Source organism: Adiantum capillus-veneris, chromosome 30 (genome assembly GCF_014529385.1).
Source record: "Adiantum capillus-veneris isolate H3 chromosome 30, ASM1452938v2, whole genome shotgun sequence".
In the NCBI taxonomy this organism is placed as follows: domain Eukaryota; kingdom Viridiplantae; phylum Streptophyta; class Polypodiopsida; order Polypodiales; family Pteridaceae; genus Adiantum; species Adiantum capillus-veneris.
In genome coordinates this window covers 22,747,513-22,766,439 of record NC_140960.1, presented here as the reverse complement: position 1 = coordinate 22,766,439, position 18,927 = coordinate 22,747,513, and the positions used below count along the sequence as shown (strand labels likewise).

The window sequence follows — 18,927 nt, the reverse complement described above, 5'->3', positions numbered from 1 at the left end:
GATGCTTGTGGTCGTAGTCTGGGTGCGGTCTTAATGCAAGAAGGCCATGTCATTGCCTACGAGAGCTGATTGTTCTCAAGGCCGGAATTGACAGCACAGATTTATGAGAAAGAGCTTTTGGCGGTTATCCATGCTCTTACTCAATGGCGACGTTACCTACTCGGAGCGGATTTTTACTATCTTCACAGACCATCAGAGTTTACGCTATTTCATGTCACAGAAGCAACTATCGGAAAAGCAGATGCGGTGGGCGAACATCTTGTCACAGTTTCACTTCCAGATTGTCCATGTACAGGGTCAGAAAAATTTGGTGGCAGATGCTTTGTCTCGGAAGCCGTTGGTTCTGGCTATTTCCACAATTCATCATAGGAGCTTCGAGGATATGGTCGATCACTATGCCGCAGATACAGATTTTGCAGATATTTTCACTCGGATGCGGAATGGGGAGATAGTAGCGGGATATTTTATTCGGGATGGCTACTTGATAAAGAAAACGATGTTGTGCGTTACACAGCCGTTGAGGGCAAAGGTTTTAACCGAATGCCACTGTCCACCTTTTACGATTCACCGCAGCATTGCTACCACCTTGAAAGGTGTGGAGAGATACTTCTTTTGGCCGAGACTCAAGAAGGACGTGGACGATTTTGTACGCAGTTGCTTGGTATGCCAGAAGGTCAATTTTGACAGGCAAGCACAGGGATTATTACAGCCTTTATCCATACCCACCCGCCCTTGGGAAAGTATTGCAATGGATTTCATTTTTTATCTCCCGAGAACACAGAGTGGGCACGATGGTATTTGGACTGTTATTGACAAATTTAGCAAGCAAGCTCATTTCATTCCAGTGAAGAAGACACTCAAGCCGGATCACTTAGCGAGACTGTTTGTGGCCCAGATCTTCAGATTACATGGCATGCCTAAGACGATTGTCTCCGACAGAGAGCCCAGATTCACGAGTTTGTTTTGGAAGGCTATTTGGGAGAACACTGGCACGCGGTTGCAGTTCTCGTCATCGTTCCACCCGCAGACTGACGAGCAATCAGAGATTGCTAATTCAATGGTACTAGATTTATTGAAGTCTTTTAAAGGCGATGTGTCCGATGATGGGGAGACTAATGAGCAACCCGAAGTGGAGGAAAACGAGGAGATACTCGTTCCAGAACAGATTTTGGCACATAAAGATAGAAAGATAAAAGGTACAATGATAAGGCGGTTCTTGGTTAAATTCAAGAACTATCCCTCATTGGATGCGAAGTGGATGGAGCAGGAGGACCTGGCAGATACTCCTCAGATTGTGAACCTTTACCTTGAAGCATTTGGTTTAGCATAGTCCATTCCAAATTGAACCACGAACTCAGCTGGGCGGAATTTGGTGCAACGGGTATGCACAAGAGGGGAGTCGCTCCACTCCTTTGTCAACAGATTGCCCTAATTTTTTATACTAAAGTCATTGATGTCTCTTTTGAGTTTCAGGGATACTGCGAGTTGACAATATTCTGTTGTATGACTTTATGAACTGGAATTCCCGATAATATGATACTGATTTGTTCTTGACAATGCAGGAACTGATAGACGAAATGACTGCACCATTTCCGTATTAAAAAAATCTCGATAGACGTGATTGCAATAAGGATTAGTTAATCAGACATCTATGAGGTCCTGAGTGGATCTAGATGCGATTGCTAAATACGTTACCGATTAATCATGGTCTCAGATCCGTATGCATTTTTGAATGTGATTTGTCATGTGATGTCCTGTGATGTCAAGTGATGTCCTGTGATGTGACTGTCGATCGGTACATGTGCTAGATGTGTGTTCGTAATGCGTCGGTACTAACAGTCAGTGTCTGCTAAGACATTTTATGGCCTCTGTCTGTTTTGCAGGCGTAAACGAGGGCGATTACAATGCTTTCAAGAGGGGGGTATGTCACAAATCACTGATGTGGCAGCCAGCAATACACACACACAAAACTTGACGGTCCCGGAAAGAAATGCACGCTAAAATGCTGACAAGGTAGGCCCGCAATTTGCGGCAGAAAACCCGGAATGCTAATGTGGCATGGTTGTACAGAATTCCACGTTTTACGGAAGCGGTACGGATGCTTTTTCTTCTATGCAAGGCTGGCTGAAAATCTACGCAAGTTGCTTTATTTTACCAAGCAAGCTTGATTGATGAATTGCTTTTTTTTTTTAATAATTTTAATTGGCAGCTTTTGTGGCTCTGCTTTTAGCATCCCTTGTAAACCTTTGTAAGTGTGGGTAGGACTCCCACTCTACAGAGCATCTGGACGCAAAGTTTGAGAGTGAGACCCCTCCCACTCTCTTGTACTTTGAACACAGATTAATACAAAAAAAAATATTGAAAGGGACGCCAGTCTTTGGGGCCAATATCTCTAGGCACGGAACTCTGTCGGGCCGTGTCGAATCAATTGTGAACTATGCACTGTTTTGAAGTGAATCTCTGTTGTGTTGCGGTAGAATCTTGACTTGGAGTGTCCAAGTTTGTTACACCTTCGGAATGACAAGGGGAACATTTTAGAACTCTGCTGCAAAGTCAACTAGGCAACCAATCGGGAGATTTTTAACCGGGAAGCCCAAAATGGGAAATTGCTTATAAATGTGCCAAGTGGCACATTGTGGTGAGGCTTCATTTGCAAGCTCCTGTCACACATTAAGAACTATTGACTGCAAGCTTTCCCTCATGTACAGTGTGGTGCAAGAAGTCATGCCACACACACCTCACACTGCTCTCTCTCTTCCCTATGTGCAGTAATGTGATGCCCCCCAAGAGGGCTCTTCATTTGACTCATGTACAGTTGTGTGGTTACATGCGTTTTTGATGAGGCAAGAGCCTCTCTGAGCAGGAACAAGAGTAGTTAACTGCTACTCCAAAAGCACGCACTTGTGAGGGTGATAACCTCACCGTACAGGTGCGTTTTTAGCGCTGGTTATGCACTGAATTTTGACTGGTTTTCAGCCATATGGACGCCTGAACCATTGGGAACAGTGCCCCACTCATAGAGGACAGTTCCGGGACTGTTTAGGGCTGAAAACAGGGAAAAAACCAGTAAATACAGCGAGCTGACTTTACTGTTTTTGGGCAGAAATCAAAGGGTTTATGCCAGTGGAAGTGAGTTCCAACAAGGAAATTCGTTTCCGACAAGTTTTGGGGCTGTTATGCTGCCGAAATTTTGCCAGAATAGGTGGTATCTAGCTGGATATAGGCAAAGAATTCCATTCCCAGGACTCTTCTTTGTAATTACCCTCTTAAAGAATAAATAAATACCCAAAGGGGCGCCAATTTTGGGGCCTACAGGTTGTCAGCGTCTGCTCAGAGCATTCTAGCTTTCGAGCCATGTGTGCGCTTAAGTGCTCGCAGGTTACCTTTGTAAAGTGCTCTCCATGTGTGTATAAAGTAAAGAATTTCGGGTGAAAGCCAAAGCCTACGCCCCTCGGGCCGGTTTCAACTCCTGTGAATCAAGTGCATCTTATGCGAAAGCTTGTAAACATGGAGTTGGATGAGTCCAAGCCTGCATTTGAACAATTGAGTGCAAGCACAGGTGTCTTGAGTCAATTGCAAGACTCTGCTTTGCAGCCTTTTGGTGATAAGCTCAAGGCTATCTTCTTATTGATTACTTTGCCTGACAGTTGGGAAGCTTTGGTTGTCTCTTTGAGCAACAATGTTGCTTTGATATTTGATGGTGTACGAGGTTTTATTCTCAATGAAGAGATTAGAAGAAAGACCAGCGATGAAAGCAACGGGTCATCGTATAACGTAAGAGGCAGGTCTCAAAAGAAGAACAATAGAGACAAGAACAAGAGTAAGAGCAGGGGTAAGTCCCAGGATGTTACATGCTATCAATGTGGACGCAAAGGGCATAAAAAGCCCGATTGCAGGTACTACAAGCAAGAACTTGAAAGAAAGAAGCAGCAGGGCAAGAAGAAGAAGGATTCTAGTGATGCTAAAAGTGATGATCATAACTCTTCTTCCAAAGAAGTTGCGAAGGCAAAAGTTGCTTGGAGTGTTGTCATTGAAGAAATTGTTGATACGGATGATGCACTTGTTGTTCACTCATGCCTTCATGATGATAGTGTGGCAATGGCCAATGATATGTATATCACAAAACCAGAGGTAATTGATGCATTACTTTCAGCACAGGATGGCTTGTCACAATCATGGATAGTAGACAGTGGTGCCTTGTTTCATGTTACTCCATCTTTGGAGTCTTTTGCTCCATACACTACAGGTAGTCTGGGTAAAGTTTACTTGGGCAATAACCATGCATGTGAGATTGAGGGCGTTGGCACTATACACTTGGCGCTTGAAAATGGTCAAGAGCTGATTTTGCATGATGTTAGGTATATACTGGAATCAAGAAAAGTCTACTTTCAGTTGGGCAGCTAGATGTGAAGGATTATCACACTATGTTTGGCGGTGGCTGTACAGGCCGGTTACAGCCCTACTGTTAAAGATAATGCCATGCAATGGTGGAGTTGAATCGAGACACAACCGCGTGCTCCAAGGACCTAGCAAGCTTTCAAGACAATATTTGCACTTTGCACGCAATAATATGACTTATATATATACCTAGATGCTCCAAGGACCTAGCAAGCTTTCAAGACAATATTTGCACTTTGCACACAGTTATGACTTCTCTACTATAACCAAAGGTTTCTCGACATTTACCTTGCGTTGTCTTCCTTTAAGTTTATTTCCTTGGAGGACCAGTGCAAGCGATACACCATTGGACTACCATCACCATTGCAAGAATATTGCCTAAACAAGCAAGTCTCAACCATGAAAGAGCTTATGGACCATACCACGGTCGGCTACAAATTGATGAAAAGCAAGCTAGAGTTTACTACAGAAGTAACTCCGGCCAATAACCAGAACTCCCGACAACAATGAACAAATTCTTGAGATTCTCATGAAAGTCAACCGCAACAGCCTCGTTTGACACCTCAACAACGAGACACCTTATTACAAGGACAATGCTTTGGACAATTTCAAATAGGGCATAACTATTTTGGTTGTCCCCAACGCACTGACAGACCAACAGAGCCGACGCCCGCACAGACGATCGATAGAACCCCGAGACCGCACAAGCTAAAGCGGCCATTGGACTTGTACCTGACATTTATGGCATACTCCTTGAAAGTACAAATGAATTGTGTTGAGCACATGGCAAAGTCAACGGCTTGAAAGCCCTAATTTTCTTCGACCCAAGATATCAAGAGCTCCAATTTGGAATGAGAAAACTAATTGTCCCTCGAAATGACCCTCAGAAATTTTTGAGCTAACTTGAGTTGTTTTGCAGATATGCTATAATCGCACACTAGTTACTTTTTTTCAAGAAGGGGGGATGTCACAAACTGCAAGTCAACCATGCAAGAGCTTATAATCCATACCGCAGTCGGCTACAAATTGATGAAAGGCAAGCTAGAGTTTACTACAGAAGTAACTCCGGCCAATAACCAGAACTCCCAACAACAACGAACAAATTCTTGAGATTCTCATGACAGTCAACAGCAACTGCCTCGTTTGACGCCTCAACAACGAGACACCTTATTACAAGGACAATGCTTTGGACGCTTTCAAATAGGGCATAACTATTTTGGTTGTCCCCAACGCACTGACAAACCAACAAAGCCGACGCCCGCACAGACGATCGATAGAACCCCGAGACCATCTCCAGCCAAACGAGCTAAAGCAGCCATTGGACTTGTACCTGACATTTATGGCATACTCCTTGAAAGTACAAATGAATTGTGTTGAGCATATGGCAAAGTCAACGGCTTGAAAGCCCTAATTTTCTTCGACCCAGGATATCAAGAGCTCGAATTTGGAATGAGAAAATTGATTGTCCCTCGAGAGTCGAAATGACCCTCAGAAATTTTTGAGCTAACTTGAGTTGTTTTGCAGATATTCTATAATCGCAGACTCATTACTTTTTTTCAAGAAGGCAGGATGTCACAAACTGCTGACGTGTCACGCCACCGGAGAACGGAGCCAACTTGTAGATTCCAATTGAGGGGCCTAAACCCTAGAAGAAGCAAAAGTAGCAGAAGAAGAAGAAGTAGCCGAAGAAGTTTTACCAACTTGCAAAGTCTTGCCGAGTGGCCTATTTTTTAAAGAAGAGTTCCCACCAACTTATGGGACCCCGTCCGATGGCCCCAAGTGACCTAAAGATCTTAAAATAAAGGGAAAATTACCAAAATGCCACTCTAATTTGTGGAAATTCCCAAAATACAACTCAAATTTAAAAAATTCCCAATTCACCCCCAATATTTTGTCACAAATTCCCAAAATGCCCTTCAATTTTTCCAAAATTCCCAAAATACCCCTCGTCGTGAGATTAAATTTCTTGAAAGACAAAAAAATTTGTAGCGTTTCATAAGAAGACTAATTGTCTATCAATACAAGATGCTAAAACTACAATTTGGGCCTGTCACGTAGGCTTTGGAGATGAATTTCTTCACTATTTTTACACATAGTTACCCTTTTTTGCGAGGTAATTTGTGACAACTTACATGCTAAGCACTCAAAAACGGATCTTAATTGTCACAAAAGGAATAGAGATTATAAAATCTTGAACAATTCAACCACAATAGATACAAGGGTATTTTGGTAATTTTTGAAATTTGAGGGGTATTTTGGGAATTTCCACAAATTAAGAGGGGTATTTTGGTAATTTTCCCTAAAATAGAACATAACCAATACACACACAGCAATAGAAACTCATGACGTGGCAGTTGTACGAACACCTGCAAATTGCGTTGACAGTGCAATGTGGTAGCATGTACGGACTTCCACGTTTTACATTGCTGACGAATGGTGTGGTAGGCTGTACGGATTTTGGTAATTTTCCCTAAAATAGAACATGACCAATACACACACAGCAATAGAAACTCATGACGTGGCAATTGTACGAACACCTGCAAATTGCGTTGACAGTGCAACGTGGTAGCATGTGCGGACTTCCACGTTTTACATTGCTGACGAATGGTGTGGTAGGCTGTACGGATTTTCCATGTTTTGTGCCAGTTGCTTTTGAGATGCCAGATGCTTTTAGAACTAGAAGCTTTTCATGTCACTGCTTTTGAGAGGCCAAGGGCCTTTAAATATGAACCAAGGGCCATTTAGAACTTGAAGCTTTTCATGTAACTACTTTTGAGAGGCCAAGGGCCTTTAAATATGAGCCAAGCGCTCATTCTCTCGCACGCTCCCGCATGGAGGTGCAAAGGATAGAATACCGGTATTGTACCTTGTTCAAGCAATATAAAGAAATACTGAAAGGGGCGCCAAGGTTTGGGGCCAATGCTCTCTCGGGGTGGAGCTCCGATGTAACAAACTGCTGACGTGTCAAAGCCCTGAAGAATGGAGCCAACTTGTAGATGCCGGCCAAGGGGTCTAAACCCTATGAAGAACAAGTAGCAGAACAAGAAGTCCTACCAAGGGATTAAAATAAAGCAGGACTCACACTCACGCTGTCACGAGGACGTGGCAACTGCTAACCTTAGTTGTTGGTTTCTTTCCAATGATTTTTGTTTACTTTTTGAGACCCTCTTTTTGAAGTTGCAAATGGTCGGACATTGTATGGCCAATGTGAACGGTAGTTTCACCCGCAGACAGGAAGTGGTCGGCACTGGAATTCGTATAGTAAGAGGATGTCTAGGCTCAGAGCAAGATCATATAGGTTCCCCCGTGGCACTTAGCAAGTTGGTGGATACTAGGAAGTGAACTCAATAAAGGCATAAAGTCAAGGTGGGATCACCAACAGAAAGTATCCGACAGTTGGGCCAAATTGCACTTTTGGATGCGGTCCCAATGAGGATAGATGGTCAGAAGACCACAGGGAGCCCAACGAAAGCATCTCCTAAAATTTAGGGAACTGCTATTTTGGGCCACGAAATGTGTTCGCGTCATTACCTTCGGTATGACTAGGGGAACACTTTACAATTGTGCCGCGAAGTCAACTGACGCACCAGTTGAGATATTTTTAGCAGGGAAAGCCCAAACTCGGAAACTGGGCGACGTGTCAACCTATGAGCGATTGTGTCACTCTGGGAGGCAAAAACGAGCTGCATATCAACAAAGGGGACTGATTTCAGCCCATTAGAGGTTGCTACAGTGTGTGTGAGTAGTGGGTGCAGGTGATCACAGCTTTAATGGAAAGCTTGCCTTCTCCCGTGCTCTATGTAGCGCGATGATTTGCTCTCGCGCATCTCTCTCCCCCCTTTGCACATATGGTAATGCCCCACTAGTTGGGCTTCTCAGATGACCATGTACAGTTCTGGGGGTTTTATGCACGTTTGCCAAGGCGAGAGCCTTCTGTACAGGAACCGGATTAGCTAATTGCTAATCCCCTTCAAGTACGCACAGTTCCATCGCGAAGGAATGCGAAAACGGAGAGTTTTCTCGCGTGAAAACTCGTCCGATTTACAGGGGAACTGTCCCATTGCGTGCGGGAGCACTTGAGACACGCGTAGGCGTGCTCGCTCCCCTCGAAACGGTCCAAAACAGAGAATTACAGCCTGCTGTGTTTTTCTGCAGGTTTAGGGTTTCGCACCTAAACTGCTGGGAATTGTCAGGGTAGCCTCGGAAAGGCCTTGTGATGCGTGTACAGGATAGTAGGCACCAAACAGTGGCAAAACAGTAAATTACAGCATGCTGAAATTGACCTACAGCTCACTGGAAAGCTTCCATACCGCAAGGGAAAGTGTCCTTGACGTGTACTTTTGACCTACAGGGATATTTGCGCCGTTATGCTGGCGAAATTGGGTCAAAAACCTGCAATTACAGCCATGGACAGGTTTGGACAGCTTGGTGAGAGCTAGGTGCAAGAGTTCGGATCGTTTATTTGTCAAGGGAGTCTCGGGAAAGCATTGGGTGCTTGTACATGCTATTTTGGAGAGATTTCCCACGAGGAATCTCGTCTAATTCAAGGGGCAAGTGACCCACAGGTGCGAGAGCTCGAGGGCTACCCATAAAAGTGATCGACACGCAGATCGGAGCGCAAAAACAGAGAATTCAGCGAGCTGCATTTTCTCGCCAGGTTTTGCAAAGCGCTCTAAAGTGCGTGGAAAGTCAATGTTTGCTTGGGATTTTGTCCGTGGAGACTTCTACTGCGGTTATGTTGCCGAAATCGGGTTGGAGTAGAGAAATTTCAGCCCAATAAAAGTGGAAGATCTTGTGGAAGTTTACAGGTTTTTCTCAAGTATAATAAGAATAAAGAAATACCGAAAGGGGCGCCAATCTTTGGGGCCAACACGGTGTCATTGTCTGCTCGGAGCATTCTAGCTTCCGAGCCGTGTGTGTTCTTAAGTGTTAATTCCCGTAGCAGGTTCTTCTTGCAAAGTGCTCTGTGTGTGTGATTAAAGTAAAGAATTTCGGGTGAAAGCCAACGCCTACCGCCCCGCCCCACGGGCCGGTTTCATGGTTCCATCGCCGGAATTTGAATCACTTTTTCGTCAAGAAGTGAGCCTCGGTTGTTTTGGGTAAAGACACAGAGTACAGGAACTTGGAATTAGACTATGGCTGACAGGACAGATGACACCAAGGAAGAGGGTTCCTCTTCACAGGACGCACTGGAAATTCCGCATGTTCGCCCTGCCAAAAAGTGGTCAAATTAGGGCTGATTTTCTACTGCGTTTTTAGAGTTTGCAAGTATGAACCAAGATGAGATAGGGAGAGGTCTCATGGTGGTAGATTGGCCACTTGATCTCCTACGGGAGTGATGTGGGTCTGCCAAGTGACACGCTGCTCGCCGATTCTCTGAGGCGATTGCTTGGATTCTATGACGCATTGGTAAATCATCTTGAAATTTGAGCTTACTTGGTCATGGGTGGTACGTCACAGGTTGTGGAATTATGCTCGTTTGCAGAGGCAAGAGCCTCTTGCAAAGTTAAAAAGTTAAGGGACAGGTTGCAAGATGCTATGTGGTGAAGTTCAAGAACTATCCACCTATGGATACAACGTGGATGGAAGAGCATGAACTGTCATAGTCACCAAATGTATTGCAGCTTTACCTTGAGGCCTTTGGGTTACAGCCTACTTATGCCCCAACCCAACGTGTGCAAAGGAGGGGTAATGATAGAGCTAACACATCAAATGTACTCATGGATTCAGTGCAATAGCAGTGTCCAGTTTGACAAAAGTATGAAGGTCTCATTAAGTCATTTGCACACATGTTTTGACAGTCTTTCTTGCGGATACATGCGATGATAAATGAGTGCTAACAACACAAGATCATCAGTGGCATGTATTTATGGTATGCAATCGAGGACGATTGCGATTTCAAGAGGGGGGTATGTCACGAGGACGTGGCAACTGCTAACCTTAGTTGTTGGTTTCTTTCCAATGATTTTTGTTTACTTTTTGAGACCCTCTTTTTGAAGTTGCAAATGGTCGGACATTGTATGGCCAATGTGAACGGTAGTTTCACCCGCAGACAGGAAGTGGTCGGCATTGGAATTCGTATAGTAAGAGGATGCCTAGGCTCAGAGCAAGATCATATAGGTTCCCCGTGGCACTTAACAAGTTGGTGGATACTAGGAAGTGAACTCAATAAAGGCATAAAGTCAAGGTGGGATCACCAACAGAAAGTATCCGACAGTTGGGCCACATTGCACTTTTAGAGACGGTCCCAATGAGGATAGATGGTCAGAAGACCACAGGGAGCCCAACGAGCGCATCTCCTAAAATTTAGGAAACTGCTATTTTGGGCCACGAAATGTGTTCGCGTCATTACCTTCGGTATGACTAGGGGAACACTTTACAACTCTACCGCGAAGTCAACTGACGCACCAGTTGAGATATTTTTAGCAGGGAAAGCCCAAACTTGGAAACTGGGCGACGTGTCAACCTGTGAGCAATTCTGCCACTCTGGGAGGCAAAAACGAGCTGCATATCAACAAAGGGGGCTGATTTCAGCCCATTAGAGGTTGCTACAGTGTGTGTGAGTAGTGGGTGCAGGTGATCACAGATTTAATGGAAAGCTTGCCTTCTCCCTTGCTCTATGTAGCGCGATGATTTGCTCTCGCGCATCTCTCTCTCCCCTTTGCACATATGGTAATGCCCCACTAGTTGGGCTTCTTAGATGACCATGTACAGTTTTGGGGGTTTTATGCACGTTTGCCAAGGCAAGAGCCTTCTGTACAGGAACCGGATTAGCTAATTGCTAATCCCCAATTAGCTAATCCCCTTCAAGTACGCACAGTTCCATCGCGAAGGAATGCGAAAACGGAGAGTTTTCTCGCGTGAAAACTCGTCCGATTTACAGGGGAACTGTCCCATTGCGTGCGGGAGCACTTGAGACACGCGTAGGCATGCTCGCTCCGCTCGAAACGGTCCAAAACAGAGAATTACAGCCTGCTGTGTTTTTCAGCAGGTTTAGGGTTTCGCACCTAAACTGCTGGGAATTGTCAGGGTAGCCTCGGAAAGGCCTTGTGATGCGTGTACAGGATAGTAGGCACCAAACAGTGGCAAAACAGTAAATTACAGCACGCTGAAATTGACCTACAGCTCACTGGAAAGCTTCCATACCGCAAGGGAAAGTGTCCTTGACGTGTACTTTTGACCTACAGGGATATTTGCGCCGTTATGCTGGCGAAATTGGGTCAAAAACCTGCAATTACAGCCATGGACAGGTTTGGACAGCTTGGTGAGAGCTAGGTGCAAGAGTTCGGATCGTTTATTTGTCAAGGGAGTCTCGGGAAAGCATTGGGTGCTTGTACAGGCCATTTTGGAGAGATTTCCCACGAGGAATCTTGTCTAATTCAAGGGGCAAGTGACCCTACAGGTGCGAGAGCTCGAGGGCTACCCATAAAAGTGATCGGCACGCAGATCGGAGCGCAAAAACAGAGAATTCAGCGAGCTGCATTTTCTCGCCAGGTTTTGCAAAGCGCTCTAAAGTGCGTGGAAAGTCAATGTTTGCTTGGGATTTTGTCCGTGGAGACTTCTACTGCGGTTATGTTGCCGAAATCGGGTTGGAGTAGAGGAATTTCAGCCCAATAAAAGTGGAACATCTTGTGGAAGTTTACAGGTTTTTCTCAAGTATAATAAGAATAAAGAAATACCGAAAGGGGCGCCAATCTTTGGGGCCAACGGGTTGTCGTTGTCTGCTCGGAGCATTCTAGCTTCCGAGCCGTGTGTGTTCTTAAGTGTTAATTCCCGTAGCAAGTTCTTCTTGCAAAGTGCTCTGTGTGTGTGATTAAAGTAAAGAATTTCGGGTGAAAGCCAACGCCTACCGCCCCGCCCCACGGGCCGGTTTCACACGCAAAACTGATGACGTGACAATTGTACAGACGCTCCGCGTTTTGCGCTTACTGATGATGTGGCAGTTGTACGGAATTCCGCAAATTGCGCTGGCAGCTTTTTGGCATTGATTTTGGACCAGAAGCTTTTGAGTTTTGAAGGCTTTTCATGTAAACTGCTTTTGGGGCCTAGGGCCTTTAAATATGTGCTAAGGGCTCATTCTCTGGCATGCTTCCTGGAGAAGGTGCAAAGTTTAGAGTACCGGCTTGTACAGTGTTGATGCAATATAAAGAAATACTGAAAGGGGCACCAAGGTTTGGGGCCAATACTCTCTGGGGTGGAATTCCGCCACTCCGTGTTGCGTGTCGTCTCTCTCTCTCTCAGTTCAGTTGTTATTGAAGTGCTAAAAGTCTCTTCAGTCTGTTCTTTTCTTGGGTATAAGACCTTATGGCTTGACAAATTTTCTCTTCATTTGAGGAGAGAAGACGAAATTCAGAGGTTTCTAATCTTCTTCTTATTGCTAGTTGAATGAGTTTTTTACATATGAACACCGAAATTTGTGCTGATTTATCTAGTCCACAGATAAATAAATATTGTAAAATATATTGAATTTCATCCATTAAGTCTGTGTTTTTGTACATGGAGTTTGATTTTGCCTGTGATAACAGATCTTTTGGGAAAAGTTCTCATTAACTGAGCTATGGATATAATTGTGATGAGTTTTACTATCCTCACATCTCAAGAGGGTACATAAAGCCTTCCATACTTTGCTAAGTTCTCTTACTCCTAAACTGACAAAATAAATGTATAGGATCACATCGGACATTCACTTTAGATGTATAATTGTAACACCCACTTTACAGCTCATAGTGAAGCTATGTAGGAAGAGCAAGTCGAAGAAGCAGCTACAATGGACACCACAGTAGTACGTTCACTACCAAATATACTTCGATTTGCGACCTCCTACTTATCACCGATAAGAATGTCATCTTGAGCATCGGTTGCCTCATAGAACGTTGAACTGCAGACCACACTGCGTTTAAGAATCCCCATTCGTGAACTGTGAGTACATCATCTCCAAGATTTTCAAGACGAAGAACTTTGGAACACACCTTCTCCATAATCCTGCCAACAACAATGATTTGTGTGCACAACATGAAGTGTTTTGTATTCGTCACGTTGGTTCCTTGCCAGATGCAATGTGCTTTGAACTCCGACGGACCAACATACATGTCCAAATCAAGTATCGGGAACACTACTTACCTCTTTCTACCGCTCACTTGCCTCTTTAATTGAAGCATGTTGCCGCACCCACTAGTGAACTAGAAGGTTGAACCTTTTGCCAATGGAGTCTGTGCCGTACCAACAAACTCTTGGTAGACTATTGTCCTCATCAAGCTTGCCTTTGTCCTTTTGCAAGCTCTTATCTTTGCCTTAATATTTACAATCCCGAGACAAATGACTACTCTTTTCGCAGTTGTAACAATGGCTTCGAGACCTTCTTTTAGATTCTGAAGTAGCGTGTGCCGATTCATCGCTTCTTAAAACTAGAACCTTGCCTTGGAAGACTAAGACGGCTTCCTCCCCAATGAGAAAAGAGCTAGGATCATCAAAATCCAGCTTTTCCTTCGGTGATCTACAAGCGTAATGCCTTTGCAACCATCTCATACTCCTCAAGCAACTTCGAGTGCCAAAGCAACTACCTGAGTACTGGTCAATGCATTGTCCATAGCTGAGAGCTGATCATGAATGACCTTTGTCTGAAGTAAGTCCAAGCTTCAAACTTATTGTCCAAGAAGGGTGACCGCTTGCATCATAGACTTGATCAAACATATCTCCGAGCTCAGCCACATCATAATGGCAGTTTGTTAAATCTGTACCACGGGAGACAATTCCTATGTGAGTGCCTAAATATGGCAGACATGGCAAAATAAATAAATAGGATTGCATTGGGCATTCACCTCAGATGCGTAATTTTAACACCTTCAATAGCTGGCTATCCAAATTTTGAGTCGTGGTGAGTTCATCTTGTTTGAGGTAGCTATGGAGCTCTTAATCTCACACTGCCTCAAAGAAGAGGAATTCTCTCTGAGTGAAAAAAGCCGGTGATCTTGTGTTTGTAAGTCCAAATCTTTGCATGCTGGGCAAGAAAACGGTTGCATCAGCAGATTCTTTTGTTGCGAAGGAGGAGGAGCATCCTTATCAGGATGTTGCCATTGATCTTCGACCTTAGAAGTTGCTATTGTCCACCATCGGAGAAGAGAGAGGTTGTGCCCTTGTTGCAACTATTCTAGCAACACGCACCCAGCCCCCGCTGCTACTCATATCAACGGGCGTAGTAGCAAGACAACTTGGCCTCAGACGCGAAGGGCGCAGGTTCAAGTTTGACACAAGGGCTGCTACGCGACCGAGGCATAAGGGGCTGCTATGCAATGCACGGATTAAACAATGTGAAGGAAGTTGCTAGGTGAAAGCAAAGGGGGGGCACAGGGATTGAGAGCGCAAGGTTCTGCGCACTTGACAGAGTACATATAATGTATAATGAATCGGTCGATAGACATATAAAGGTATCACTATTCATGCCAATGCTTGCTAATTCTTTCTGTTCATTTTTTCTCTCCCTTTGCCATACAACCTAAATCTTCTTGATAAAATATGTATTAGTGAGAGATCAACACGTGCTTAGGGAAGAATCCACAAGTCCATAAAACTGGTAAATGATCCCCAAAGGACAATATTAAAAAGGAGAGAGGATGAAAAAAACTGACTAGTAATCAGCACTACAGATGTACAGTTACAAGTAGAGAGAATGAATATATGCAAATGTTACTGCTGTCCTTAATTATTAACACCTCGGAATGCCAAATTAGAGAAATTAGAAGTTACAAATCCAACAGAGAGACATGCCACTTACTTGAGAGATGTGAGAACAGATGCTGGCTGATGTACCTAGAAACATCTGGACCATTATGACCATCGTAGATACCAATAAAAGTGCCAAAGGGACCAGATTCTACCTGGCCCTGGTCTTCAAGTAGCTGGTTGGCCTGCACTATGGCCATCGAGAACTTGCCATATGCATGCTGCCCAATGTCTTCATATGAAAGCAGTGAATCTTCGTGATCACCTACATCTGTGATCCGTTGAACTGACCCCAAGCAAGATGCCACAAGATTCGTTAACCGAGATGGCATACCTCATCTCATCCGAAAATACCTGCTCTTCTTCATACACCGTAAACCCAAAACGGCTTTCAAGCATCTGCAACCGTTATAGCAGGCGGCCCTAGCCAGAACACGCCATAAAAGGGCATGGCTAGATAACAAAGACTTTCTGAGCCAAGATGCTGACAAATGAGGAATATCTCCAGCTGATCAAGTTCAAAACGTTGAAGCAGACGGCAGTCAAATACTTGCAACCAAGGGCTTGCAGCTCCAACCGAAAACAGAGCTCAATCGGTTAGAGAGGTAAAAGGGAGAAGGCGATCTGATACAAGATACATTCAGAAGAAACCCTACGGCAGGAAAATCGCCACGTTTTGCTCGCGTCCTTCCCTAGCCATATCTGCTTACATAAATGTTTCCATCTCCAAACCAGAATGGAGAGATGAGGAATGCGATCTGAAAGAAACTGACCTTGTGAGGAAACGATGGCGAGGCAAAAACTGTGTAAGAAGGGAAGAGTGCTCCTCTGCGAGGTTGCGCCGACACACGAGAGAGAGAGAGAGAGAGAGAGAGAGAGAGAGAGCACAGCGGTAGACGGAGGGGAGCGGTCTCGCCGGCCTGAAAATGCCGGCTGGGCTTTGTAAGGATGCCGGCATGGCATGGCACATTTTTTATCTCCTAGCCTCACCTACCTTCACAACACATGAAATAGGCACATGGTATGCAATGGCCTTACAATGTGTACACGTAGCTAAGTGCATGTGCGAGGCATAGGTGCGTGTGCTCTCTTTACGCAAGGAAATAAGATTTGAGACTTACCATGCATAAAAATGATCCTCCCCTTGAACTTTCAATGGATTCTGTCATCTTTGAGTGTGCATGTTCATGCATGTGTGTGTGTGTGTGTGTGTGTGTGTGTGTGATTGTTACACTCCATAATACATGCGGTGAGAGCACGCACACGCGCACATGGATGAGAACACTGAGGGAGTACACTCCATAATACATATATGGATTGATCCTCCCCTTCAATCGGGTGTGTCATCTTTGAGTGTGCATGCTCATGTGTGTGTGTGTGTGTGTGTGTGTGTGTGTGTGTGATCATTACAGTCCATAATACATGAGGCAAGAACACACACACATGTGCGCATGGACGAGAGCACTGAGGGAATTGTCCCACCCTGGTAAGATGTAAAATAAATTCATATCTTTCAAGTTTCCATGGAATCTTATTGAAAACTCATATAAACATTATAGAATGAGAGAATTGACTGAAGACAGCAAGAGACACAGACAAATATGAGGACAGATACATGGAAAAGAGAGGGACAAAAAAATAATACATTGCAACACAAATATAGACATGATTATGTGCCAAAAAATACTGATGAAATAAAATACATCTTAAATCATCCCAACATGTTATGTAATGTAATTGCAAGAGCATTAATCTAATTTCGCTACACTTTTAAAGATGTAACCTTCTTTCGCACAAGCATCAAATTCGCTCTTTCAACTCAGACCCCTGGGCGTTTGTGACATTGATGTGATAGTCATGGACTATGGACTTTATTGATTCTACTAATTTTTTAATGAATTAGTTAAGGGTTCCATTGTCACTACCGTAGAATTGCATCCAGATTTGGTGTGGTGTGGGATGGACTCCCCTCCTCCACTATCACCTATCAAAATAGCAAAGTCAAATAAATAGAGCGGTGCATTGTTAAACGAGAGGCCAAGAAAATGCAAAAGAAGAGGCATTGCACTTATACATTTCAAAAAGAGACAATGATCTCTCTATAGTGTACAAGAGGCATGTACTCGTCTACTATCTTGGGTCCCTCTTCCTCAAAGCTTATCACTATTGTTGTTAATGACAACATCCATCTTATTGTTCCCACCATCGATATAGACGATTTTATTTTTGCACCTTATGGTCGTGTCAATCAATTCCTTACTTCGCATGCACAGAAGAGCATTCTTACACAAATAGAGAATATGCATGAGAAACGATTTAGATGAACCACCAACCTCTCAAGGGCATTCTATCATGACCTTAATCAATTGATGTGGTGGTCACATACATGTGGTTGAATACATATATATACAACATGGTGGTACATTGTTATCAATGGGAAAGCCATGCACCCTTCACAATGCTCTTATCTTCTTCAAGTACATTCAACGACCTTAGCATGGAGTTGTCCAAGAGGACAACAGATAGTACTTACAACTACGTATCATTCTATGGAAAGTTGACAAGAAGTCGTTCCTCAATAGATCTCGCAACTTGAAGTTCCAGTACACAATGGCTCGATCCAATATATTTTTGTGTGTGAGACAAACACGGTTCATGAGGCCGTCAACACCATACATACTGTATAGCTCGACACGCTTATGTTGTCTACAATTATGTTGTGCACGAGCTTCTAGAAGTGTGGTTCTCCCTCAGCTTTTCAACAATACCCCACCATCCACTAAAAAGTGTGCATGTTTTGCTATTTCAAGGCTCTACAAAGAATGTTATTATAACTAATTTTCTTATCCAACCCCAAATGACACTTTAGTTTCTTGTTTTTTGTAATAAGGGATGTTGACACCATGCACACATTGCAAGTGAAAAACACTACTCCCCCCTCTATACAACACACAAACCTGCTATTGTTTCCTTCTCAAGAAAATCATTCACTAATCCATATCTATGCAAGCACCTCCGCTAAGATTGCTCGGTGTTGGGAGCAAAACAAGAAATTTACTAGCTCAATTGGGGAGGTGGGAGGATGGTGCCAAGTGGCAATGGAATAACCCCACATGGGGGGGAGCAAATGAAAACTGGAGGGTCCCTTACTAGAGGAAGAGATTTTGTGGCTATCATACACTTGTTGTAGTTATTGCAAGAGAATCTCCCCCGACTCTTAAAGAGAATTTATTTCTCAAAAGTAGCACTACATATTGGGATAAATGAAAAGTAAAGGTGGTTTTGGAACAAAAAATGCTTGCAACTTTGGACGTAACAATTCATTGTGCAGGTGCATGTGCTAACATGATAAAGCTCCATAACAGCTACTTTTACAACGGTTGTGATAATTAGAGAAGGGTGGCATAGTTTTATACAAAATTTGGAATCTCAAGAAAAATGCCCCTCAATGTCCATGGACCAACACTAAAAAACTACTCTAGTTATCATTTGTCAATTTAAAATGTGAGTGCGCGGATGCGGTGCGCGTGCGCAGAGAGTGTGAAGGGGAGAGAGGGAGAGAGAGAGCACGACACAGGATGTGAGGTGGAGCTCCCAAATCTCACAGTGTGAGCACCATGTGAGAGTGTGAGTGAGAGCTTCTTATTCTTTATACACATAAAGAATAAGGAGATAAATGTGGGCGGTCGGACACGGCAAAGCACGGTGAGGCACACTGCCTTTACCTAACAATCTCCCACTAAAGGTTGTGTGCCGATAAGTGGCGAGAAGACTAGCCTACAACTAGTATATACAAGAGGTGAGAGAAGA

The 18,927-nt window shown here is 43.9% G+C and overlaps 1 protein-coding gene across 2 annotated transcripts in view; it reads right to left on the bottom strand.

Moving 5' to 3' along the window:
- Positions 1–16,073, bottom strand: part of LOC147417663 (putative protein phosphatase 2C 46) — a 68,693-nt gene extending 52,620 nt beyond the window's left edge. The window contains exon 1 of one of the 2 annotated variants that reach the window (XM_086506869.1): positions 15,170–16,073. In XM_086506869.1, the coding sequence (XP_086362995.1) occupies positions 15,170–15,449 (280 nt within the window). In that variant the 5' untranslated portion in view covers positions 15,450–16,073. The remainder of the gene's footprint in view (positions 1–15,169) is intronic. The other variant, XM_086506868.1, reaches the window with a different exon arrangement.
- Positions 16,074–18,927: the final 2,854 nt, after the last annotated feature.